The 26,467-nt window shown below is 41.7% G+C and overlaps 1 protein-coding gene across 4 annotated transcripts in view; it reads left to right on the top strand.

The window, feature by feature from the left end:
• LOC139279937 (KH domain-containing, RNA-binding, signal transduction-associated protein 1-like) overlaps positions 1 to 26,467 on the top strand; it is a 77,059-nt gene that overhangs the window by 1,139 nt on the left and 49,453 nt on the right. For 2 of the 4 annotated variants that reach the window (XR_011596556.1, XR_011596557.1), the window contains exons 2-10: positions 4,027 to 4,148; positions 6,537 to 6,653; positions 7,359 to 7,505; positions 10,502 to 10,623; positions 15,529 to 15,775; positions 16,816 to 16,883; positions 17,599 to 17,657; positions 20,352 to 20,532; positions 23,701 to 23,760. Coding sequence is in view for 2 of the 4 variants with exons in the window: in XM_070899278.1 (XP_070755379.1) it covers positions 4,027 to 4,148; positions 6,537 to 6,653; positions 7,359 to 7,505; positions 10,502 to 10,623; positions 15,529 to 15,775; positions 16,816 to 16,883; positions 17,599 to 17,657; positions 20,352 to 20,449 (980 nt within the window). In the remaining 2 variants the exon portion in view is untranslated. Of the gene's footprint in view, positions 1 to 4,026; positions 4,149 to 6,536; positions 6,654 to 7,358; positions 7,506 to 10,501; positions 10,624 to 15,528; positions 15,776 to 16,815; positions 16,884 to 17,598; positions 17,658 to 20,351; positions 22,480 to 23,700; positions 23,761 to 26,467 lie in introns of those variants that run through there. The other 2 variants (XM_070899278.1, XM_070899279.1) reach the window with 2 other exon arrangements.

Consider the following 26,467-nt stretch of genomic DNA (forward strand, 5'->3'; position numbering starts at 1 on the left):
TTGTAAACTTTATTTGCTTGATACTAGTTGATATATTTTATGATGCAGATTGTATAAAATATTTTTGGGATGAGGAACTTTCTCCATAGAGCCACCTTCACCATGTTGATAGAAAGCCATGACCAAACATTTGAGTGGTTAGTGCGTGCCCAATGCAGAATTAATTGTATACAGTGGATTAGTATTTTTGTTAGTGTAGAGTACTGACATTCAGGAGTTTAAGGATTGCAGTGAAATGCATTTGATGCCTCCTCCCTTGGGCATACCAATTTGTAACTGGTCATTTCTGCTTTGTTCATGGCTGTTTCATTCACCTTGCTTTGTGGCAGGATGAATTTAACCAGCTGGGTGCTCTTGTACTTTATTTATAGTTATGTACACAAGCTGGTTTAGATGTCCCTTGAGTTTTGAGGTCGTGACACTTTAATTATCAGACTTAACTGTTGACATGCAATGATTTTTGCAATCGGCAGCCTGTGTCGTTATATGGAAAATAAAAGACGTTGCTAATTTTCCTCTAATCTCAATGGCTGTGGAATGAGGATTGAGTACTCTTTAAAATTGCTAGGCGAAGGATTTTCATGTGAACGGAAAAGACGGATGATAACTGGGTACAGATCACTCTGCTAGCCTGGATTTATACATTCTCTGGATTGCTTTATAGAATTCTCATGGCATTACCTCCTTTTGTCATACCCTTATCACTTCTATCATTTAATCATCTCTTAGCCTCCATTTAACCATAGATCCCTTTTTTTCTCTCCCCTCCCCCTGGCTTTGTTCCTTCCAATAAGCCGTTTTGGCAAAAGGTCAGCAGTCTGAAAGGTTAACCCTTCCTTCCTCCACAGATGCATTTTCTGTTTTTAAGCTGGTTTGGGTGTTAGATCATCAGATTGTGCTTGGCATTTGTTTGTGCTGCTGAAGTTGTCAGTTCTGGTATCACCTATACTGAAGTCTGGATCTTGTCCTAAGGTGCAGAGAATTTGATTGAAGTTGCACTGTGATCGGGTTCACTGTCACAGCCTCTTGCTTTTTATGCATAATGTATGAATTATATCAACAGCACTATAATTGACTTTGTGGGTTGGCTAATGTGCCTTTGCAGATTGGTTTGCTTAAATTGCTGTTTGTTTTTGTTGCACTGTCACCCATCCTGCAGCAGTTTGTAAGAGCTGTATTTAAATTGAGATTTTCCAATAAAATCAATGATTTCTGAACCCGTTTTAAGCAGGGTTTCACCTTTCCATATTTATTGACACACTGCCTGTGCTGAAGTGGTGCAGTCTGCGCAGTACTGGAGTGCTGCTTTTAAAGGCTAGTTGACAAGTTTTTATTGAATGTTGGTAGACATGAAATCAGACTTTCATCTGCACATTTCCAAGCTGTGGGAGGTGTTGAAGGGAATTGCTTAATAACGAGGTTATTGAAAATGGTTCTTGAGATTTCTTGTCTCTTCCTCCTGACTGCCCAGCTGTCTTGAGGCTTTGCTGTGAAAGATAGGCTTTCTGTAATGGGTGTAATTACAAGAACGTGAAAGTGTGAAATTGAGAGAATCCAAACGAGTCTCCTGTGGTGCTGGTGAGTTGGAAGATATGCTGCTTTATATGGAGAGGAGTATTGTATCATGTACACAGTGGTGGTCTGATGCTAAAGGGTAGATGTACATAATTTAACAGGTCCCTTTAAGGTGCATTTTCTGTGTCCCCGGTCAGTTCAAGCCTTGTCTTTTATATTGTGTTTATACTTACTTAATGTGTGAGCTTATTGTTGCAAAGGCCTTGTCTAAACATCAGTAAGGAGAAAATGCTTGTCACAAGTTTTACTGCCACTGCCAATGCTTGCCAAGCTATCAGTGGATCTGATCAGTCTCATTACGTGACTGCAGTGCACAACTTGTTTATCATTCTGTGTGTAGGAAAGATTGCAGCAGGAGGTGACACTCTGATCCTGCATTCTTAATCACGTGGCTCTTGGAACTGTGTTCTTGTCTGATATTGACTACAAATATAAGTGCCAATGTTTCTTAACCTGTGGTTAGTTATTGTGTATTCTATCTATATCTTTGGAGTTGCCTAATTAAATTGTCAGACAATAGTTCATGCTACAATGGAAATCTGTGCTGCTTTCAGTTTTACTGGAGTCCGTGCAATGGTTAAAGTGTGTACCTACATTCGATTGAGCCGATTTCACAACACAGGTTATCTTAATGGTTTATATCAATGCACAGCCGAAGTCTGCTTCATGTCTCTGGAGTATGAATGGCCAACATTTAAAAACAAATCTTGGATATGTGAAGTTCCTATGGCAGTGCTTGAATAGCATTGTTCAGCTCAGGTTTTGTTTATTGGCTGATGGGAATGATGTAGTTGTAGCTGGCGGCTGGTAACTTTGATTTGGGGTGAAATGAGTACAGAATCGTTGCACGGAAGGGAAGATCTGCATTACAAACTCTACATTAGACAGGATTGGGTTATTCTGCCCTTAGTTGATTACTGCTTTGGGGAGCATTAATTTGGCGGCAAGTCAGTGAGTTGACAGGTACATTGTGTGCAGCAGATATGGACAAGAAACTGAGATTGAAATCATATAACTTAATATCTGATTCTGTTGGACGTGCTTGGAAAACTGGAATGTGAACTGGGCTGTGCTTGCTCTTGTATCTGAACCAGTGTATTGGCAGCTAATAAATGCAGTAGGAATGAACGATATACAATCATAACATGAATAAACATTTGCAGTTTTAAAAATGATGGGTGGCATTTTCCTGAGCTTCACTGCAAGTATGTGCCGTGAAAGTTTAAAGCAGATAAATGATCAAAGCTGTAGCATTGAGTATGTAAAAACAGATCCCTGGAAGAATGTTTCTGTTGTCAGAGAAGAAGGAATATCTTTTTACACAATGGTGAGGTAAAGATTTAATGCTATATAAAACCTGTTGTCTCAGGGCTTGTACGGGTGTCATTCATTTGTAACATCATGTGCATCCTTAGTGGAGTGATAAGTTCATGCTATGTATTGCAGACCTGCAATAGAGGGGAATTCACTTACTGAAAGGCTAGTTGTAATCATCCAGTACATTTAGTAATCGTAACCCATTTTAATGCTGAGCCCAGGGATTGATCTTGTGGGTGCTCTGGTGTCCATCTTGTCGTGGGCAGGAAGTCTTCTGGTTCATGTGCGTAAGAGTTGGCCCAAAGCTAACTATATGTTAAACTTCCGGCATCTGTGATTACATCTCCAAATATGACGTGATCATAAGAACAGGGATTTTACTGTAAATGAATTGGACAGAGGTTAATGGCAAAATATCTTGCCCGGGGGGGAGGGGGGGGGAAAGAACTCTATAAGGCCTGGTTATTTTCTGTGGTGAGCTCTGCACTGAGTCATGTGTGAAATGTTTTTCTGTTGCCATTCCCTGGGGAATGGGTTATTTTTGTGCTGCTACCTGTCCTACTAAGTCAGTTGCTACACTAGATTGCTACTTATTTAAATGTTCTGCCCTGTCTCCTTGTGTAGTGAATGCTTCCCTGCAAAGCCATGACAAATTGGTGAAGTAATGATTACTAACTGGAGAAAAGGGGCAGTGAGGAGCCCTGTGATAAAAGGCAAGTCACAGATACAGCAGGTTTAGAATTGTGTATCCCACCCCATCCTCTGCATTTGGGGTTTTCCCTTTTTCCATGACTTTGAAAGAATCTAGAAAATGAATGTTTAAAAGTTTTATTTCAGCAGCGTGGTGGAATTTATTAACATGACACCTGTGGTCGGCAGCACCAGTTATTGTATTTTTGACAGGCATTTGGAAATTATCAATATTGAGACTTGGAAAGTGCATAAACACAGAACTTTTGAGTGTTCCATGTGGTAGATTGTTAGTATTTTTAAATTCAAGTTTATTAAACGCATGAATTCAGCAAGCTCATCAGTACTGCACTAAAGGGTGCATTTTGCGCCCTGTATTGAGACCACTGTACCACGTGCTTGTTAGAGGAGTTTCTCTAATTATTTTGCATTTTTAATTTCCAGAAATTGAAAAGATTCAGAAAGGAGAGAAGAAAGAGGATGAAAAGAGATTCCTTGATGTTCTGACACAAAAAAACATCAAGCTTTCTGAGCGCTGTCTGATACCAATCGCACAATTCCCCAAGGTAAGACTTCTGCAGCGTATGCGATTGTTTCAGCCCCACACAAACAGTGCTGTTCCATAACATTCTAGTATTGTGGCTGTGGGGACAGATTTGAGCTTCCGTGCCACCGTCTGTTCTGCCTGATCTGAGTGACAGCACATGAATTAGAGAGTGGGCAGGCTGCCATTCGGGGGCGGCGGAAGGAGATGGAGATTGCTAAACCTTCTCATTAGCTGCCTTTTATATTTGTTAACCTGGGTGTCCTGCAGTTGGGGGGGGGGGGGGGGGGAGATGGGGTGTCGTCTCTCTGTAAAGTGCTGCATCAGTGGCAGCACAGTGTATATGTATAGGTCTGCCCCTGTCATGACGACATGCCATGATTCTTGGAACCCCCATTCTGCATCCATTTCATGCATCATAGGTCACTAGTGTCATGGTACAATTACATAGCATATGCACTTTACCTTTGGCAGTGCCTCAAAGGGATGCCGTGTAAATTAAATAAATCTGAAGCTTGGCCTTAATATTAGGCTGCTGCAAATGCGAAGAGACTGCAGGGACCTATCTTTGCTTATGTTTCATCTGCATTTTAGAGGACTTGTTGCAATTGGGATGAAGCTTGGGGAATCTTTCTTTCCTCTTTTCCCCCACTCTCAATGCCAAATGTTGTTAGGGGGCAGGGGGGGAATGATGGCACAGAAAGCTCTGCTTTCATTACTACTTTGTGAGGCGGGTGGTATTAAAGAAAACTTTCGATTTGTATGGTGCCTTTCACCATCTCGGAGCGTCCCAAAGCACATTACAAGCAAAGAAATACTTTGAAGTGTAGTCACTGTTGCATTTAAAGTAAAAAGAGGAGATACGTTAACTAAAATAATCAAACTCGGAAGAGGAAAAAAAAATGCTGGTCCGGATGGATTACATCCGGGCATTTTAAAAGAATCTAGGGAAGCGATAGAGGCATTACTACACATATTTAATAGTTTAAAAAGGTATAGTGCCAGAGGACTGACAGCCAATCTAATAACTATACTTAAGAAAGGAGATAGAACATGTCCAATCAGCGTAACATTGGTGGTAGGAAAAATAATGGAATCCCTAGTAAAGGAGAAAATAGAAGAACACCTAGAAACCAAAAATATAATGAATAGTCAGCATGGATTTCAAATGGGATAGTCTTGCTTGACCAACCGCATTGAGATTTTTGAAGCGGTATCAGAGTAGACGAGGGTAATGCAGTACATGTAATTTATCTAGATATTCAAAAGACATTTGATAAGGTACCACATAATAGACTAATGAATAATGTCAGAGAATGTGGAGTCGGAACAAGTAGCAGATTGAATAGCTAGCTGGCTTCAAGTCAGAAAGCAGAGAGTAGGGGTAAAGGGCAGCTATTCACAGTGGCAGAAGGTGGGTAGTGTTGTTCCACAAGGATCAGTGCTGGGACCACTGTTCACAATTTATATTAATGATTTAGACTTTTGAATCAAAAATACAATTTCTAAATTTGTGGATGACACCAAATTGGGGGGGGGGTTTAGTCAATACTGAGGGGGACTGCAACAAATTACAGGAGGGCATTAATGAACTTGCAGAATGGAATATATTGGGCAAATAAATTTCAGCAGATAAATGTGAGGTATTACATTTTGATAGGGAGGTCACTTATTACTTGGAGGGTGCGAGTCTGGGTGGGGTAGCTGAACACAGATCTCGGAGTACAAATACACAAATTGTTAAAAGTAGCGACACAGGTTAATAAGGCCATAAAAAGCAAACCAAGCACCGGGGTTTATTTCTAGGGGGGAAGGATTGAAAAGTAGGGAAGTTACACTAAACTTGTATCAAACCTTGGTTAGACCACATCTGGAGTACTGCATATAATTCTGGTTGCCATATTATAGAAAGGATGTAGAGGCACTAGAAGAGGCAGGTTTACAAGCATGATACCTGAAATGCAAGGTTATACCTATCTAGAAAGGATGTACAGGCTGGGGGTCTCGCCGCTTGAAAGAAGGTTGAGTGGTGACCTAATAGAGGTCTTTAAAATTATGAAAGGTTTTTAATGAGTGGATACAGAGAGAGAGAATGTTTCCACTTGTGGGAAAGAGCATAACTAGAGGTCATCAATGTAAGATAGTCACCAAGCAATCCAATAGGGAATTCAGAAGAAACTTCTTTATCCAAAGAGTGGTGAGAATGTGGAACTACAGGGAGCGGTTGAAGCGAATATTATAGCTGCATTTAAGGGGAAGCTAGATAAGCATGAAGGAGAAGGGAATATAGGGTTATACTGATAGTTAGATGAGGAAAGACAGGAGGCCCATGTGGAGCATAAATGTCTGCTTGGGCTGGATAGCCTGTTTGGTGCTGTTAATCTTATGTAACCTTTAATGCTTTTTGCAGTTCAACTTTGTAGGGAAGCTGCTTGGACCAAGAGGAAATTCATTAAAGAGGCTGCAGGAAGAAACCGGCACAAAAATGTCCATCCTTGGCAAAGGCTCGATGAGAGACAAGGCTAAGGTAAGAATACTGTGCTGGGAGGGGACTGATTACAGGCCATTTTGTACAGGCTTCTGAATTTCGCTCCGTGTAGTTGGGTGAAACCATTCCTATAATCCTAACCGCTAATACCGTTTTGCACAAACTGGTCAGATCTTTAGTGGATTTGTAAGTTTGCTCGTGTGAGCTGAGTGAGTTGATGTTGGAATATAGGCATGAGAATTGGTGAGATTTATGTCTCGCTGCCTGTATCTGATTCATGGCCATTCACAGAGATAGAGGACATCTGGTTTGATCGCCACTTGACTGAGTTATGATCTCAGTTGAGTTACTGGCTGGGACATGACAATTGGCTTTTGTATAGGTGAGGAAAGGAGGGGGGAAATTAGCCAGGGTCCAATTACTGATTATTATCCAGTGACAGCTTCTTGCAAAATGCATGTGTCCAGTTGAGATGAGGACAGGGTTGAACTTGGTTGTGATTCCTTCCAGGAGTGAATTGCATGCACAAGCTGTAATTACTTTTGAGATACTGAATTTGGCTACTTTAGAGGAGCAAAATCTTTGCACGTATCAAATGGTCTAATGTACCATTAGCAAGAACATCAACAAATCATAGGACTTTGCCAGCTGATCGATGCCAGTGCTTGGCATTGCGTGGTACTCGGTATCTGTTGTGTTAATTTCTGATAAATTGCTAACTGGTTTTTCTTTCCGTCTCATTAGGAAGACGAGCTCCGTAAGGGAGGAGAAGCTAAGTACGCGCACTTGAATAGTGATTTGCATGTTCTTGTTGAAGTCTTCGCACCCCCAACCGAAGCCTATTCGCGGATGTACCACGCTATGGAGGAGCTTAAAAAATTCCTTATTCCTGTGAGTCCCATTTCTTGTCTTGTTAGTGCGATTCAGGCTGCGGCAATATTTCCAAGTGTGAGTTTCACTTGTCTCTCCCTTTCCCCATTACACTGACCATCCTAAAATGAAGTGATTAAAATGAGTTAGTCTTGCCTTTCAGCTGATTGTAGTCTTCATCTGTAATCAATCAACTAAATGCAGAGTGTGGTGCACTTCTCAACTGCATCTTTTTGAGCTTGATTTTCATATACAGCATGGCTTGGATTAGCTGAGAGTCAAACTTGTACTAGTGGGATTAATGCTCATCACAAAAAAGCTGAGCCAGTGGGACTGTTTTATTTCCTCACTCAATTACATTATCTGTTAAATACACATTTAATAACTCTTCACACCTTGTTATACGTTCTCATTAACTCGATCCTCACACACAGTAATTCAATTTTGCAAATATCTATCTTGCTCCGCCGGGATCAATATGCACAGAAGTGAGACCTGTGATTGTCACAGGTCAGCTTAATTTGGCTTCATTGCAAATTGGGTTTTATCATAATTCCTGTTGGTTGGAATGCTTCTGTGGGAAAACCTACTTTTGAGCCAGTTTTACATCCTAGCATTTTTACTGGTTTTATTCTTTTACATTGTACTTTAAAGGTGAGAGAAAATACCAGCTCCACCTTTCTGGATTGCAAAGGATAAGGGGTATGGAGAGAACGTGGGAAAGGGGTACTGAGGTTGAATGATCAGCCATGATCTTATTGAATGGTGGTGCAGGCTCGAAGGGCTGAATGGCCTACTCCTGCACCTAATTTCTATGTTTCTAATCGTATGAAATGGAGCACTTCTCCATTTTGCACACCGTGTGGGGCTCCCAGCTCTAGGACATCATGTTTAAAGCCAGAGCAAAGTTCTGCCTTGACTACTTTATTAAGCCAAGAAGAGGGCCTACTGAGACACTGCAACTTCCTACATCAGCTATCCCTGGCAATGCTGTTTGGTGCACAATTATGGATAGTACTGGGATGTGAGCCAGTTCCCGCTGTGGTGGGAACCTTGTTGAGTGCCCAATCTTGTCTCCTGCATGTCCCATTGCAGCAGGGAAGAGCATTTTATACCATCAGTCTAGGCAATACTGCTTTATTTAGATCAAGGTTGTGTAAATGGGTGGTTGAAAATTTAATTGAAAAGCTTGTTAATCCGTTCACAAGATTGTGTGGGGTGGCCTGTGGTTCTTGCAGTTGCGTTGCTTTTATCCTTTGCAATCCAGAAAGGTGGAGCTGGTATGTATTTTCTCTCTCCTTTGTTTACTTGTTCCCAGAATGTGTCATCAGTCTGAGCAGGGTGTCCCATTTATTCCACTAGTGCAGTGTATGCATGTTGTCAGCTCGTTGGGGTTAATTATGTTCAGAGAAACGATGTCTGGTGAAAAAGCATTCCTCTCTATTCTGAAGTGACTGCTCTAATGTACATCCCTGAAACTCCATCCACAGGAAGGGAAAGGATGGCGATCAATTTACTGCTTTTATAGGAAAGCCCATTATTTGTTGGGCTGCCATACTCGAGGGAGCGATAAAATATGCATACAATGAATAATGGAATAGCTGTGTAAGATACAGTGAGAAAGAAAGACTGGGGGGGTTGTAAACAAATCGTTACATACCACCTGAATTCAAGACTCGGCATGCCTTCTCCTGCTCTAATCCCCTTCAAAGCTGTGTAAAGCTGCCTCCATTAGTTTCCTTTCATCTTGCAATCACACGCGTTTAAACTTTAGCTTGGTATCATAATCACTTCTTCCATCCCTGAAGACCCACCTCTTTGATCAGGCTTTTCCTTCTGACTGTTCTTGATTGGAGTGTGGGACTAAATTGGATCGCCCATTTAAAAAGTTGGCACAGGCACAGTGGGCCGAATGGTCTCCCTCTGCTGTAAGATTCTATGATTGGTCTTGTTGTCTTTCCTATCCTATTTACTGTGGTGGTGTATATTATGCGCATTAGCTCTTCACTGATTATTCTTAATTTTAAATAAATAGTCTTTACCTACTGCCCCCTGTCCAGTTGCTTTGTTGTGGGATTATTGGTAAGGTGCTTGCTAATTCCGATGTACACTGCATGTGCTCTTGTGTTGGGATGGATGAAGCTAAATACTGTGGCGTAATTGCATTCAGTTAATGCTGGTGCAATTTAAGTATTTTGCCAGCTGAAGTGAGAATTTATTTTTCTGAAGTAGCTGCTGAAGCCGGAATGGCAACAAAGGCAATTCAATATTTTGTTAATTTTACTCATTTTCCGTCAAATAACTTGGAATAAAGATTGTAAGCCCATAGTGTCCCTTACACTGATGCCCTTCTGAAACGCTAATGCCCTTGCATGAAGTTTGGGTTGAGTAGGACTATAATCCTATAGCAGAGTTGCAGCGTGGCTTTACAGTTATAGGTTTCACTACTACAGACTTGCCAGCCTAATTGGACACACACCATCAGCTCATTGATCATGTTATGACATACACTCTTCAAAGTTTCTACAGTTGATTCTTGCTATGAACCATCTGTCTGAATGCGATGTTTGGCCTCCCAGCACTCTGAAGGTGATGGAAATTTGGTTTCTCTGTTGGAGTTTTAAGTTTTGAAATGGAAGTATTGCATTCAGGAAGTTGTTGAGGATTATGCCAGTTTTGTGAGTATTCTGACTCTTGCAGGGAAAGGAAATTGTGAACTGATACTACCAAGGACCTTTAAACTAAAGTCGTTAACTGTAAAGCTGCAGAATGTGCCTGAGATGTCATTGGAGCTTGTCTATAGGGGGAGGGTAAACTGTCCATCAAATCCAGCCTGTAGGCAAGAGAGCAAGTGATGCAGCACTGCACTAGTTTGGTTTTGTGAGAACTGTATGATGCGGAAGGAACTGGCACAGGATCAAGTAGTCTGCCTTGCAGGCTGTGGTATTGAAGGGTTGTTGTAACCCTGTTAATTGGCTGTCGTAGATTTATAAACATTTCTTTACTCGTATTTACAGGACTACAATGATGAAATAAGGCAGGAGCAGCTCACTGAGCTTGCGTACTTGAATGGCGGACAAGAGGCGTCCCGTGGCAGGGGTGTACGTGGCCGCGGAGCTCCACCTGTGCCACTTGCAAGGTAAAAGTTCCTAAGTGATTGAGCTGAAAGAAGGGTTGTGGCTGGGGATCTGCAATACATGTTCCCCCCCCCCCCCCCCCCCCCATATTTCTTAATGTAGGTATGCTGAGGTCTATTGTACCAGCTTGAGTGCTGGCCCAGTTCAGATCAGCTAAAAGAGTGGGGATCAAATTTGGTATCATTTTGGTTTGTTTGCATTAAGCACTTCAGTCACTGCATTCCCACCTTCTGGAAACTCACTGCATCCTCTCAGAAATGCTTCTTACTCTGTGTGGACGAGAGCAGGGACTGCAGGGAGGATGAGCAAACTGACCACAGCACCGTGGTACAGGGGGACATTCAAGTGGGGGGAGCAAAAAGAAACATTGTAGTGGTAGCGGACAGTATCATTAGGGGGATAGATACTGTTTTCTGCAGCCGAGAGCATGATTCTCGAAGGCTGTGTTGCCTACCTGGTGCTGGAGAGGAACTTGGGAGGGGGAAGATCCAGTTGTCATGGTCCACGTAGGTACCAACGACATAGGTAGGACAAAGAAAGAGGTTCTGCTGAGGGAGTATGAGCAGCTAGGGGCCAAATTAAAAAGCAGAACCACAAAGGTAATAATCTCTGGATTACTACCTGAGCCACGAGCTTTAGGGTAAATAAGATCAGAGAGGTAAACATGTGGCTCAAAGACAGGTGTGGGAGAAATGGGTTTTGGTTCGTGGGACACTGGCACCAGTACTGGGGTAAGAGGGAGCTATTCCATCGGGACGGACTCCACTTAGACCATGCTGGGACTAGGGTCCTGGCGAATCGAATAACTGGGGCTGTAGAGAGCTTTAAACTAATTAGTTGGGTGGGGGGGTACAGGTGAACGTAATTTTAAAAAGCCAAGGAATAAGGAGAAGACAATAGAGCAGGGTAGCACTGGGGGAAATGAAAACTGGAGCTTGACCTGAAGGGACGGAATGTATAAACATAAAAGGGAATCAGAAAATGGGGTCAAAGCAGGAAAAAAGGGTCAAAATAACAAATTTCAAAGCTTGTTATCTGAATGCATGCAGCATTTGTAACAAAATAGATGAGATGACGGCACAAATAGTTACAAATGGGTATGATCTGTTAGCCATTACAGAGAAATGGTTGCAAGGGGACCTGGACTGGGAGCTATAAATATTCAGGGGTACTTGACAATTTGGAAGGACACAGACAGAAAGGAAAAGGAGTTGGGGTAGCACTGTTAATAAAGGATGAGATCAGTGCGTTAGTGAGAAACAATACTGGCTCAGAAGATCAAGATGTTCAATGAGGGTTGTAAATATGTGGAATTTGCTGCCTCTGGGAACTGTGGAAGCTGGGACATTGAATAAATTTAAGACAGAAATAGACAGTTTCTTAAACGATAAGGGGTAATGGGGAACGGGCAGGGAAGTGGAGCTGAGTCCATGATCAGATCAGCCATGATCTTATTGAATGGTGGAGTAGGTTCGAGGGGCCATATGGCCTACTCCTGTTCCTCTTTCTTGTGTTCTTATGTTGAATCAGTTTGGGTGGAGATAAGGAATAATAAGGGTGGAGATAAGGAATAAAAAGACACTGGTGGGTGTGGTCTATAGGCCCCCTAAAAGTAGCTACACTGTTGGACGGAGTATAAATCAGGAAATAATGGAGGCTTGTAAAAAAGGAACAGCAATAATCATGGGAGATTTTAACCTTCATATTGATTGGACAAAGCAAATTGGCCAGGGTAGCCTTGAGAAAGAGTTCATAGTGAATCCGGGATAGTTTCCTTGAACAGTACGTTGCAGAACCAACCAGGGAGCAGGCTATCTTGGATCTGGTACTATAATGAGACGGCATTAATAAACGATGATCTAGTAATGGTTCCTCTAGGAATGAGTGACCATTGCATGGTTAGATTTCAAATTCAGTTGGAGGGTGAGAAAGTTGGATCTCAAACCAGTGTCCTAAGCTTAAATAAAGGAGACTACAAAGGTATTGTAGTGGGGAAAATGCTTGAAGCTATCATTAAGGAAGAAATAGTGGGACATCTAGATAGGAATAGTGCAATCAAGCAGACACACCATGGATTCATGAAGGGGAAATCATGTGTAATTAATTTACTGGAATTCTTTGAGGATATAACGAGCATGGTGGATAGAGGTGTACCGATGGATGTGGTGTATTTAGATTTCCAAAAGGCATTCGATAAGGTGCCACACAAAAGGTTACTGCAGAAGATAAAAGGTACGCGGAGTCAGAGGAAATGTATTAGCATGGATAGAGAATTGGCTGGCGAACAGAAAGCAGAGAGTCGGGATAAATGGGTCCTTTTCGGGTTGGAAATCGGTGGTTAGTGGTGTGCCACAGGGATCGGTGCTGGGACCACAACTTTACAATATACATAGATGACCTAGAAGAGGGGACAGAGTGTAGTGTAACAAAATTTGCAGGTGACACAAAGATTAGTGGGAAAGCGGGTTGTGTAGAAGACACAGAGAGGCTGCAAAGAGATTTAGATAGGTTAAGCGAATGGGCTAAGGTTTAGCAGATGGAATACAATGTTGGAAAATGTGAGATCATTCACCTTGGGGGGAAAAAGACAGTAAAAGGGAATATTATTTGAATGGGGAGAAATTACAACATGCTGCGGTGCAGAGGGACCTGGGGGTCCTTGTGCATGAAACTCTTTTTGGAGTTCACCTGCATCCTTGTGCATGAATCCCAAAAGGTTAGTTTGCAGGTGCAGCAGGTAATCAGGAAGGCGAATGGAATGTTGGTCTTCATTGCGAGAGGGATGGAGTACAAAAGCAGGGAGGTCCTGCTGCAACTGTACAGGGTATTGGTGAGGCCGCACCTGGAGTACTGCATGCAGTTTTGGTCACCTTACTTAAGGAAGGATATACTAGCTTTGGAGGGGGTACAGAGACAATTCACTAGGCTGCTTCCGCAGATGAGGGGGTTACCTTATGATGATAGATTGAGTAGACTGGGTCTTTACTCGTTGGGGTTCAGAAGGATGAAGGGTGATCTTATAGAAACATTTAAAATAATGAAAGGGATAGACAAGATAGAGGTAGAGAGGTTGTTTCCACTGGTCGGGGAGACTAGAACTAGGGGACACAGCCTCAAAATACGGGGGAGCTAATTTAAAACCGAGTTGAGAGGGAATTTCTTCTCCCAGAGGATTGTGAATCTGTGGAATTCTCTGCCCAAGGAAGCAGTTCAGGCTAGCTCATTAAATATATTCAAATCACAGATAGATAGATTTTTAACCAATAAGGGAATTAAGGTTTATGGGGAGCGGGTGGGTAAGTGGAGCTGAGTCCACGGCCAGATCAGCCATGATCTTGTTGAATGGCGGAGCAGGCTCGAGGGGCTAGATGGCCTACTCCTGTTCCTAATTCTTATGTTCTTATGTATGAGGGCAGAGTTGGCTAAAGTGGACTGGGAAAATAGATTCAAGTGTGGGACAGTTGATGAGCAGTGGCAGACATTTAAGGAGATACTTCATAACAAAAATATATCCCAATGAGAAGAAAAAGACTAAGAGAAGGGATAACCATCCGTGGTTAACTAAGGAAATAAGGGATGGTATCAAATTGAAAATAGGAGCATACAATGTGGCCAAGACTAGTGGGATGCCAGAGGATTGGGAAACTTTTAAAAGCCAGCAAACAACGACTAAAAAAAATAATAGAGGGGGAAGATTGATTTTGAAAGTAAACTAGCACAAAATATAAAAACAGATAGTAAGAGTTTCTACAGGTAAATAAAAAGGAAGAGTGGCTAAGGTAAATGTTGGTCCCCTAGAGGATGACATTGAGGAATTAATAATGAGAAACAGGGAAATGGCAGAGACGTTGAACAAATATTTTGTATCGGTATTCACAGTAGAAGACAGTAAAACATCCCAATAGTGGATAATCAAGTGGCTATAGGGAGGGAGGATACAATCACTATCTCAAGTAGTAGTACTCGGTAAAATAATAGGATTAAAAGCAGCCAAGTCCCCTGGACCTGATGGCTTGCATCCTAGGGTCCTTAAAGAAGTGGCTGCAGAGGTAGTGAATACATTGGTTGTAATCTACCAAAATTCCCTGGATTCTGAGGAGATCCCATCGGATTGGAAAACAGCAAATGTAACGCCCCTGTTTTTTTTAAAAAAAAAGGAGGCAGACAGAAAGCAGGAAACTAGATCAGTTACCCTAGCATCTGACATTGGGAAAATGCTGGAGTCCATTATTAAGGGAGGGTTGTAAATCTGGAATTCACTGCCCCAGAGAGCTGTGGAGGCTGGGTCATTGAATATATTTAAGGCGGAGATAGACAGATTTTTGAGCGATAAGGGAATAAAGGATTATGGGGAGCGGGCAGGGAAATGGAACCGAGTCCATGATCAGATCAGCCATGATCTTATTGAATAGCGGAGCACGCTCGAGGGTTCAAATGGCTGACGCCTGCTCCTATTTCTTGTGTCCTCATGAGTGACAGTCAGTTTACTTGCCGAGTCTTCCATCAGTACCTATTGTGGGATATATGTTCTACCACAAGAGTACTTCTGAACAGTTGAAGGCTTCATCGCCTGATTTGTCTGTTTCTACAGGCTTGATAGCAGCATAAGCCATGAGTCACTAACACTAATTGTATCAGATACTAAGTGTACTGTTCGGGAAAATGCTTTGTGCGGAGAACTGTTACTTTAGAGAGGGTGCACTAGCTGCACCATTTTAACCTCTACCTGGTAAAGTAGATGTCATTAACTTGCAGACGACAGCATTTTAAAGGATTTGTTATAAGTCCGAACAGCTGTTCTCTTCGTTTTTGCTGATAAAGCTTAGAAGCGTCTGCTCTGTTTATCTGGACTTGTGATAAAGAGAGATTTGCCTTGCACGTTGCCAATAACCTGACAACTGTTTCAGTGTAATGTTGATTTCCAGGGGCCGTGGTGCGGCACCACCACCACCTTCCTCGCAGTACGGGCCCCGAGGTGCGATGACACGTGGAGCAGCTGTGAGGGGAACACCTGGAGGACGCAGGGAAGTGACAAGTGGACGTGGTGCTGCGCCAGCACAAAGGGGTGCCCCAGCACCTCGCGCTCGGGGCACACCTGCAGCGTACAGGCAGCCACTGCATGCTCCACCTGCTCAGGAGAGCTACGATGAATATGTAAGCCCATCAATATATGCTACAATGTAGTTTAGTATGTGGCTAGGACACATTTCTTGTATAGCGTAAGCTTTGGGGGCTGTTTAGTCCTGTCAAAATACCCCGAAGGGTAGATTGAGATACAGTCTGTGACGTTGCATTAAATGCTATTAAAAGCCCTTGTGTTATGCTTTTCGTTTCAAGTGCCCCTAGTAACTAGATTATGTATTTACCCTGTTCCCCAGTGGTCATGCTATGCCAGCGATGGATGGGTTGCCATTGGATTGAGAGCCTAAGTATTGCTTAAAACAAAAGGTGTAATTCCATAGAGAAAGGACTGATTTATCCCAGGAGTTTGGGCATGCCTGTAAAGTTAGATTTTAAATAAAAACCAGCAGGCTAGTGTAACTGGTACTATGCTTTGTGCTACTGTGCCATAGCACATCTTTTTGTCCGAACCTGATCCACCAACCAGATATTTATACCTATACTGACCGCTGGGTATCTGCAGGAGCTTTGATTCTTTAGAACTATTTGAAGTTTATTCTATAGCATGATCATATTTATGCAAAGAGTACTTAAAAGTATTTATAAAGGCAAGAAATGTAGGGCAGGTGTATTAAAGGAATATTCAGCAATGGAAATCTGCCATGCTCCTTGGTTTATGTAGCAATTTGATAAATCGCCATTGCAGAAGTCAGTTTATACGCAAGCTGGTGCTTCAGATGTCGCTAGTCCTGAGTACAATAAAATTGTGATGAATATGGGAAATGTAGTTTAACTTTGGGTATTGGATAGTTTTTAAATCGTTGTGCCTGGGTGTCTCTTCCCTTGTGTAATATTGAATAACTGCACAGTAACATTGCAGATATTTAATTATGGAAGAACCTGTTCTGATCTAGAATTTCTAGCACACATTATTTCTCATTCTGGAAGAGGAGTGAAAATTCTGCTCTCTTTTTAAAAAATTAAAATTAAAAAATTGCCTCGTTAAATCGGTAATGAATGCTGTGAAATGCCTATGGGAGTAACTCAGAACTTCTTTTTAAAAATCATTGCAGGGCTATGATGATGGATATGCAGAACAGAATTATGACAGTTATGAAAACTATTATGACCAATCCCAGGGGTAAGTGGAGTTGAGGATTTTTGCAGAGATAATGACCTGTGCAGTGGAAGCTAAGTATGGTATCTATACATTCAGATTCAGCCCATGAGCACACTCGTCACTGGTACTTCAATCTCAGACTGCATCTTTTCTGCACGTGTGCGGTATTTCTAATGGGAAAGTCTGTGAGCGGCCTGCGCGGGACCCTGCAAATTATTGCACAGCCGCACATGCGCGCAACTTAAATGTAATTCACAGCCTGCCAACTGGAATCTGGACCATGTTTGTGTTGCAGTGATGCAGACTATCCAAAGACTGACTCCAGTAGGCAAATATCTTTCTAGTCCCATTGTCTGCCCATTGAAATATTCACACATTGCTTTAAAAGGCATTGAGACCTGGGTGTTGCTGCGTTGTTCTGAGTCAGTGACCTGGATTCTAAGATTAAGGTATTGACTCTGCTGGAAACGTGGTCCAAGTTGACATGGATCCCACTGCGCAGTTAGCATAAAATCGGAGATGTAGATAACCCTCGTCGTTGCATTTGAAGAACGGAGTGGTGGGATTTAGATTGTGATTGAGGTTAGATTTGCATTTTTTTGTAAAGGTATATTACCCAATTTAACGTGGAACCAAACCAGTAAAAAAAAAAAAAAAATCTGTCTGCACTCTGAAGATTCAGACCACTGCTCCCCTGGTAAGAGTTTTTTTTTGTACTTTTCTTTTCTTTTTGCAGGGATGCTGAATATTTTGACTATGGACACGGAGAAGTGCAGGAAACCTATGAGGATTACGGTGAGTGAATGTGTTGTCTCTTTGGAGCTAGTCCAAAGCAGGATTATTGATATGCATTTGAAAGTGAGCCATAATTGATTTTTCTGCCTCACTTTTGTAAACCAGCTGTATGATTGCCAGGCAACTGGGGTGAATTATTATTTTGTTGGAAGAGTTTGAATGCGATCCAGTGCGGTTTTATTAACGGTTTTATCACAAGTCGTACCAAATGTAGCTGCTGTCTAAAATGCAGTAAATTGAATCCTTTGCCAAGTTATCATTTCACTCACAACCTACCCAGGCAGGTGTTGCTTTCAACCTTTCAGCGTTATGTGCAAACTGTCACACTGCTCAATATCCCTTGGTGCTTTCTTGCTGTGTGTGGACTCTGTACGATACCCCACTACTCCATTTGCTGTGTGGGTTTGGTGCAATACTCCTCTGCTTCATTTGCTGTGTGGGCTTTGCAATACCCCTCTGCTCCATTTGCTGTTTGGGAACATGCTAGTTTTCCCCACACACATGCTCCTCCCTAATTCCCCAGTTGTGCTTGCCCATGTGGGCCTTTGTCACCTCTCCTGCTCTCCTTTTATTTTAGTTATTACGAGACAGCTGACATGATTAGCGTAAGGGGTGTGTTCACAGCTGTGATTGGGATCTGGTATTCACTGATGTCATTGTTCAAATTACACTTGTACTTAGATTAGTCTTATACTTCAGAATGTGCTTTGGAGTGATTTACTTGAGGCTAATCAATGTGGTTGCATGTTGGGAGATGCGAGTCCTAGCTGTGACTATCTTTAGCTGGGTTGGAAATGTATCACACTTCAATTCACTGGTTCAGCATAGCAAGTGAGCGAACTGATGTGGTAGAAGTGCAGCCAAATGTCGAATCACTGCCCACTTGTGAGCACAGGGTGAGAAGGGCTGCTCAATGTATGGGAGCCTCACTTATTCCATCTCTCCTGGGGAGGGCTGTAGTGAGAGTATAAATTGCCAAATTTAACTCCAGTTAAATGGATTTCAGTAAAGTGTAATGTGGCGGGTTCTGTGTAGTTAATTAACTGAAATTGCTGGTGCTGTACTGTAACAAGTTTTTACTATAATTAAATCTTGAGCCTGAAGTGGGTTCCCGCTCCAGCAGATTGTTGCAATGCTGAGCTTTCCTGGACCTGATGCGACAAACACAGATGCCGCTTATACAGTGAATACATTTATAATGGTTTTTTAGTTTTGATGGCATCAAACCGGAAATGCGATGTTTGGCATGGGTTCTTAAATATATTACTCAGCAGTCGTATTGTCTGTTTCTGGTGGACTCTGATCATTTTTTTTACTGGGATTGTCGTTTTATTTGCCTTGAGGCTTTTTTAAGTAATTGAATTGAGCGAAGGCACTGGCCTGTGAAGACCTGAGATGTAGACAGCCTGGGATCATGTGGCTGACTCTCCCTGCCTTCCCTCGTGGGCACTGTGGTTTTGGCTGTGGGCACAGATTATGTGCAATAGTGCGGCACCACAATTCCACACTATTTATACCCACACACAGGTGAGCTCTTGGTCTCGCACACTGCAACACTTCAACTGATCCATTTAAATACTTAATTCTTTCTGCAACATAAAGGACCAGAAAGCAGCAGGTTTGATTGGAGTGAGCTGGATTCGAGTGGCTGTGTTCCTGACTGGCATCAGCTTTTCATAGTCTGCTAACCAACTTTCATTTCATCGACCTGAAATGTTAACTTTAGTTTCTCTCCATCGATGCTGTCTGATTAGCAGTCTGTCTGGATTTTCAACATTTTCTGTTTTTATTTCCCTATGTAATCTACTATTCCCAGGACACTGGCTTTGACGAAGTCTGATTCATTAAATTAGTGTTGATTTTTGATTTTCACCCCCCTTCCAATGTGTGAGTTCAATAGCTTTCCCAGAGTGGTTTGGTGTGCACGTCCAGCAGGATTTCTGGGGCATTTTTCTTCACCGTGTTGCTGTAGCACTTGTTTTAGGCTAATGGATAATCTCATTCCAACACCCATTAACCCAAAATGGTATATGTCTCCTAGTTAATTGAAAGCTGGTGGTTTATTGTACACTTTTCCTTTTTTCTATGCAGTAATTGGTTCATTGTAGGGATTGGCCACCTTCTTACATTTCACATTGACACTTGACAGTGTGGAGGCAAAGTAACTGTTTGTTGACACTTTAGGCAGCCATTTTGAATGCAGTGGGTTAGTTGTGATCAAATACAAAATTGACGGGTGCATCCATTCTGATGTAAGATCCTTGCTTTCAGTGGATTTCACTAGATCCAAACTGCTGCAACTGATTTTATTTTGGTTCCTTTTTAAGGGTTGGTAAATCATCTAAAACTACGTTAGATTTTAGTTGTATTTAAGCACAGGTATATCAGTCTGTGAAACTGCTCATGGTGTACTGTGGGTCACAAACTACACCTGCACCAGTTTCATTGCATCTAGTATGAGAAATGGTCCCTAATTTGGACCTGATTACAGGGTTACTGAGTTGCTCATAGTGAGGCCCAGGAAAGATGTTCTTTTGTGAGCTGTAGTGTTAAACTTGTAAGTTGGTGTACAGCAATTGTAAGGCACCTGAGATTGATGTTCTTGTTGTCAGTGTAGCCTATAGAGCTTGCTTTTCGCACAATGTGTTTGGGTACTGGCCTACATTTAATGTAATCTATTTTTCTTTTATACAGGACAAGAGGATTGGAATGCAGGGCGAGCAAGCATGAAGGCCCCACCAGCAAGGCCACTCAAGGGAATGTACAGAGAACATCCCTATGGGAGATACTAAGGCCGGCCTCTGACCATGTGTGCGTCCTTATAAAATTGCTTCAATCTTCTGTGGTCACCATCTTGTTATCAACTGTGAGACAAGTAATAGTCCATTTGTTTTCTACTCTGGACATTTATTGGGCAGACTGGTTTATGTACATGTTTAGATAATTAAAACCCATGGTAGTGCAACTCTGGCATGATATGTTTCAATAAATTAGAGGGCAGCAAGTTCCAGCTAAATCCATATGATTAGAATGCTTTGTTTTTGTTTTTATACTGTTGACGCATCTGTCAATTTACATGTACGTGTAAAGATGGCTTTTATTTGCCACTTGAATTTCATTCTGCTGTGTAGGTATTTTTAGACTTGTTTACCATGACTTATTTCTGATGATTCAGTTCAGACAATGTTTAAATGATCTTTGAAGTTGCAGAATCCCATTGGATTACATGAGCTGCATTTCAAACCTGTCAAATCGAATCTTCACCACATTCCATTCACCCTCGGCCTCCTTACAGACTTGTTTTTATTACCGATGTTTTGCCGGTCATTTTGCTACTACCTACACGTTTAGTGTTTGGGGCCCAGTATAAATCCAGTGTTTTTAGCCCGATAGGACAATCTTTCGGTGTCACGTGAAGTACTTCAAAACCAGGAGAGCAAATGTTTAGGATTTTTATAAAGGGATGTTGTGTACATTTGATTTTGATTGTTTTTTAAAAGACCCCTTCGAGGTTGACGTTGGTAATTCAGTAGAAGAGTCCCCACAGGCAATGGTTTCAGTTCTGATAGTCAAAAGCAGATTTGCCACCATTGCAAATGGTTCATTTTTTTTAAATCTTGCTACTGGCTTGTAAAAAACACAGGCTGCAATCCTTGTGCATTGGCGTGGGTTTGTTCAGTACAAAGACCGGCTGATCGTGTTCTCCCAATGGAATGCCTTTGTTCTGGGATGGGTAGTGGAAAATATATAAATGTGTACTTTGTAGATTTGGACTTCTCCAAATCGCAGTGTTCATGACGGGCAGTTTCGTTCGCACAGATCACCCGGCCCTTGCTTGCTGCTCTCGGCCACTGGACCCCACACAATCTCTCACGATTGCTTTTATTACATTTAGATTACTGGCTGAGCAGCTTCAATAACTTGTCAGTCCTGCCATGGGGTGCGTGACAACACCCTTTTGGTTCTGACGTCCTTACAGGAGCTGCAGGGTCAGTGACTGTTTCGGCTGATGTGTGGGGGTGAATTATATTTTATTTCCTGTCATGACCCCAGAAGCAGTATGCCTGCTCCTATAGGAGTATGGCCTTTCCCACTGCTATCTCAGGCAGCGACACGTTTGCTTCAGGATTCTTGTGATGAGACAGCAATGGGGCTTTGGGAGCTTGACTTTCCCCTCATAATTGAGTGTTATGTTTGATGGCCGCTTGGGCGTTCTCAGTAACAGGGAGAGTGTAATCAGTTGTGGCTCGTCTGCCATTTGCAGAAAAACTTTGTGGGGTTCACATGCTTGGGTAGCAGGGATCCTGATATTCAAATACTGTTGACGACTTCTGCTTTTTAAGAGTTGGACTTTTACCAGAATAATTATGGCCCACCAGGGTCAACAATAATTGGGAGAAGTTAGAGGGGTTTATTTCTTCATTTCATTCTCTCTTTCCCCCCCCCCCCCCCTCCCCCATCCCAGCTCCCTAGCTTCATATTTTTCTTTGCCCCTCCTTTTGTGTTTATGGCAATTCTCGAGAGGGTCTGTCTGCTAATGTAAAAAGGGACACTGCAGCTAAAATGAGTTCATGTATGTAGTTGGAAATTTATAACCACGATTGTCTGTTGTCCTTGAAATCTGTGCCTGGACATAAATATGCATTACACTCCTTGTGTGAGCTTGCCTAAATAGGTAGCTAAACATTTGTCAAACACGTTTGCAGCAGTTTGTCAATAAAGTTCAATTCTTTTGTATAGAACTAAACTGAATTCCCTCTTTTCCTTAGAAATATATAAAACTTCTTTTTCTGCAGTACAATAAACATTTTCACTATATAAACTTTAAAGACCTCTGTGTCTAATGATTTCATTTTGCCAAAAAAATAGCTTGGTTAAAGTCCTTGGAATGAGTTGAAAGTTAAAAGAAAACCTGTTAAACTTGTTGCATGGATTTTAGTAAATCTTGGTTAATATGTACAGAAACGGTGAAATAAACAAATACAGACGGTTTCATATTGCTAAAATAAATATAATGGACTTGTTTATGCCAGCATGTTGTGAACAAACGTAAAGAAGATAGAGGTAAGACCACTGCTTCACCATAAAATTGTTAAACGGCAAAATATTCCTTGTAGATTCTATATTGTGACTAACACCGTTAAATCGTACGTCTGACACTACCCCACGCGGAGCCCAACCAGAGGGGTCCTGAGCACTGCAGTGTTTGGAGTCTAATAACCGATGTAACAGTTAACAACAAAAACCAAAAAAAAAAACACAAGGTTAATGAATACAAAACGTTAATGTCTTTCTATACTGAGTTTTAAAATGTATTTGCAATTTTCAGTGTTAATGTGACTAAGTCTCGGCAATCCCAGTCAGTTTACAGGGCTCAATGTCTTTATGATGAAATGAAAGATGATGGCTGATTTTTTTAAAGGAATATATCGCAGGATGGATGACTAAACCTTAACCACCTCGCAAAATGCACAAGGTAACCGTAATGCTAAATCTGTAATTTTAAGGCACTGATGTGTATATACAGCCTTTCTTGGTAACTATTATAGTTATAAATGGTTAAAAATGTAAACTTCCAAACATTAAAATAGGAAAATAGGCAAATAAATTTCTAATTAGTGTTAACTAGTGATAAACTTGTTCTGTTTTAACCCTGTCTTGATTAAAGAGTCTAAATTTGCCCATCATAACATGAATGTAATGCAACTCTTGCTAAACGCTGAATGCTTTAAATTAAAACTTGAAACAAAGCACACAAAAAAAAGATCAGTCCGGGTAAAGCTTTAAAAGAAAATTGGTTTTGTCCTCAAGCACTAATAAAATGTATTTTAGTTTTTGCCTATTTAAGACTAATTTATTTTTACTGTATCTATTTTCAAAACTTTAATTCTGAAGTTTGTTTCAATTTATAAAAGCTTGAGTTGCATGCTGCCCTTCTGTATAATGTAAATCTAGTTTGCATGGAAGTATTCAAACTGCTTTTACCACCTTGTTATGTACTTACTCCCAAATTGAGTCCTTACCCAGTTTTTTCCCTTTGCAGGCATAGGTTAGAAACCCCTGCTGAAGTCTGCATCCTTGGTGAGCTGAGAAGTCTGGCTGGGTATGTATGTTTACACGCTGCTATTCTATAAATGGCTCCAGGGATCAAATATGATTGTTGCATGGTGTCCTTTTGAACAAGGAGCGTGGATGAAGAAAAGCTCTTTGGTTTGACCCAAACTGGTCCCTGAGAGAGGGGCATTTCTCATTGAAGAGTTGTCTACTTTGGGCAGGGAAATTAAATGAGCATCAACTCCTCACAACTGTATTGGGTCGGTGAAATAGGTGGCTCCAAGATTTAATTGGATTGAATCCTGATGCCTTTGTAGATAACCAGCAAAATTTTATTGGTGGCCATTTCGTCTTGGTCAAGCTAATTGATTATACACTTCATGATGATTGAGAAGAACATAAGTATGACAAAAACCAGGGTAATAGATTGGAAACAGGAGATTTTGAGGGGCTGAGAATAGAGCTTGGGAAAATGAAATGGGCAACACTATTGGCACAAAACGATGTAGAGCAGCAATGGGAAACATTTAAGACGATGTCCAACAGAGTGCAGGAACAATATAATCTTATCAACTTAAAATATATTGAGACTCCATGCATGAATAAAGCCATAAGGGAATAATTGAGGGTAAGGAAAGACGCATACATTAAGTACATAGACAGAAGGGGAGTGCACGATACGGGAGAATACGAAAAGATTAGGAGAGGTCAAAAAAACAATTGGGAAGGCAAAGAGGAACTATAAAATTAAATTACCAAGGATCATAAAACAAAATAGTAAAATATTTTACAGGCACATCAATAAAAAGAGGAAGGAATGTTGAGATGGGAATAGGGCCATTAAGGAATAGACAGGATAATAGTGTGACGTCTGAAATCCGGAAACCTTGGGACTGAGGCCGTTCTGGATTTCGGGGCGTCTTTGCCTTGGGGGGGCGGGGGCGGCGAGGTTGGGCCACCGAGAACCGGTTCGGGGTGGGGGGGGTCAGATTGCCGAGAGTCGGGGCAAGGTTGGGCCGCCAAGGCGGGGGAGTCCAGATTTCGGAGCATTCCGGGTTTTGGATGTCCAACCTGTACCTCAGGTAACGATAGAAAGCTGGCAGCAATATTAAATCATTATTTTGCTTCAGTATTTACCAGGGAGATGGACATGACATTGGAAGAGAAGTGCTTTTAAAATAAAGAGGGGATATATTAAATAAACTAAACTAATCAAACTCAGGATAAAATCCACACATTTTAAAATAATTCTGGGAAGAGATAGCAGAGGCATTACTACACGCATTTAATAATTTGTTAGAAAAAGGTGTAGTGTCAGAGGTCTGGCAGACAGCTAATGTAATACCTATATTGAAGAAGGGATAGAACATGTCCAGGGAATTATAGACCAGTCAGCTTAACATCGCTAGGAAAAATAATGGAATCCCTACTAAAGGCTAAAATAGAAGAACATCTAGAAACCAAAAATATAATAATGAATATTCAGTATGGATTTCAAAAGGGAAAGTCTTGTTTGACCAATCACATTGGTACAAGAGGGATAGTCTACTCCTGATCATTTGGGGGTTTTTTTGCATTTAAAATTGAATTCTCAATCATTTGAAACCAGTAACCTAAATCACAGAGCAAAGTGGAAATTTTCTCCAATTGAATATTTGGAAGGCCAAAGCATCCCTCTCCCCAACTTCTGTCTGATGCTGAACCAGACTGTTCGCAACCTTGGTGTCATATTTGACCCTGAAATTAGCTTTCGAACACATCCGCAGCATAACTAAGACCGCCTATTTCCACTTCGGTAACGTCGCATGTCTACACCCTGCCTCACCTCATCTGCTACTGAAGCCCTCATTCATGCCTTTGTTACCTCTAGACTTAACTATTCTAATGTTGTCCGTGTCCTAACTGGCACCAAGTCTCGCTCACCCATCACCCCTGTGCTTGTTGACCTGCATTGGCTCCTAGTTAAGCAATGCCTCAATTTCAAAATTCTCATCCTGGTTTTCAAATCCCTCCATGGCCTCCCCCCTCCCTATTTCTCATCTCCTCCAGCCCCACAACCCTCCTGAGATGTCTGCGCTTGTTTAATTCTGCCCTCTTGAACATCCCTGATTATAATCGCTCAACCATTGGTGGCTGTGTCTTTTGTTGCGAAGGCCCCAAGCTCTGGAATTCGCTGCATAAACCTCCTCCAGATGCTCCTTAAAGCCTACCTCTTTGACCAAGCTTTTGGTCACCTACCCTAATTTCTCCTTATGCGGCTCCGAGTGAAACTTTGTGTCTCGCAATACTCCTGTGAATTGCCCTGGTTCAGTAAGTTAAAGGCGCTATGTAAATACAAGTTGTTAATGCTTTAAAAAAAACTGAACCATCAGATCCTTTGAGTTGAGTATAATGTAGTAACCTAGTGGTTATGTTACTGGACGAGCGGCTTTGAGTTCAAATTGGTAAATTGTGAAATTGAGTTCAATAAAACTGGTAATTTGTGGGCTGGCTGCAGAAAATAACCGTGGTTGTTGTAAAAACTCAACTGTTTCACTGACAGACCTACGTGTGACAGTCCCACACTACACGATTAACCTCTGGGCAACTTGAGATGGGCAAACACTGGGAGCAAAGTGCTATGGTTGGGCACTTGGCACTGCCCCATCAGCAGGTTCCTGGAGATTACAGCAATTGCACCTGTATACACAGGAACACTGTTTAAAGCAAACACAGCAGACTCGACGGTTGCTCCAAGATCTGGTGAATCGTATTAT

Source organism: Pristiophorus japonicus, chromosome 14, assembly GCF_044704955.1.
Source record: "Pristiophorus japonicus isolate sPriJap1 chromosome 14, sPriJap1.hap1, whole genome shotgun sequence".
NCBI classification, from domain to species: domain Eukaryota; kingdom Metazoa; phylum Chordata; class Chondrichthyes; family Pristiophoridae; genus Pristiophorus; species Pristiophorus japonicus.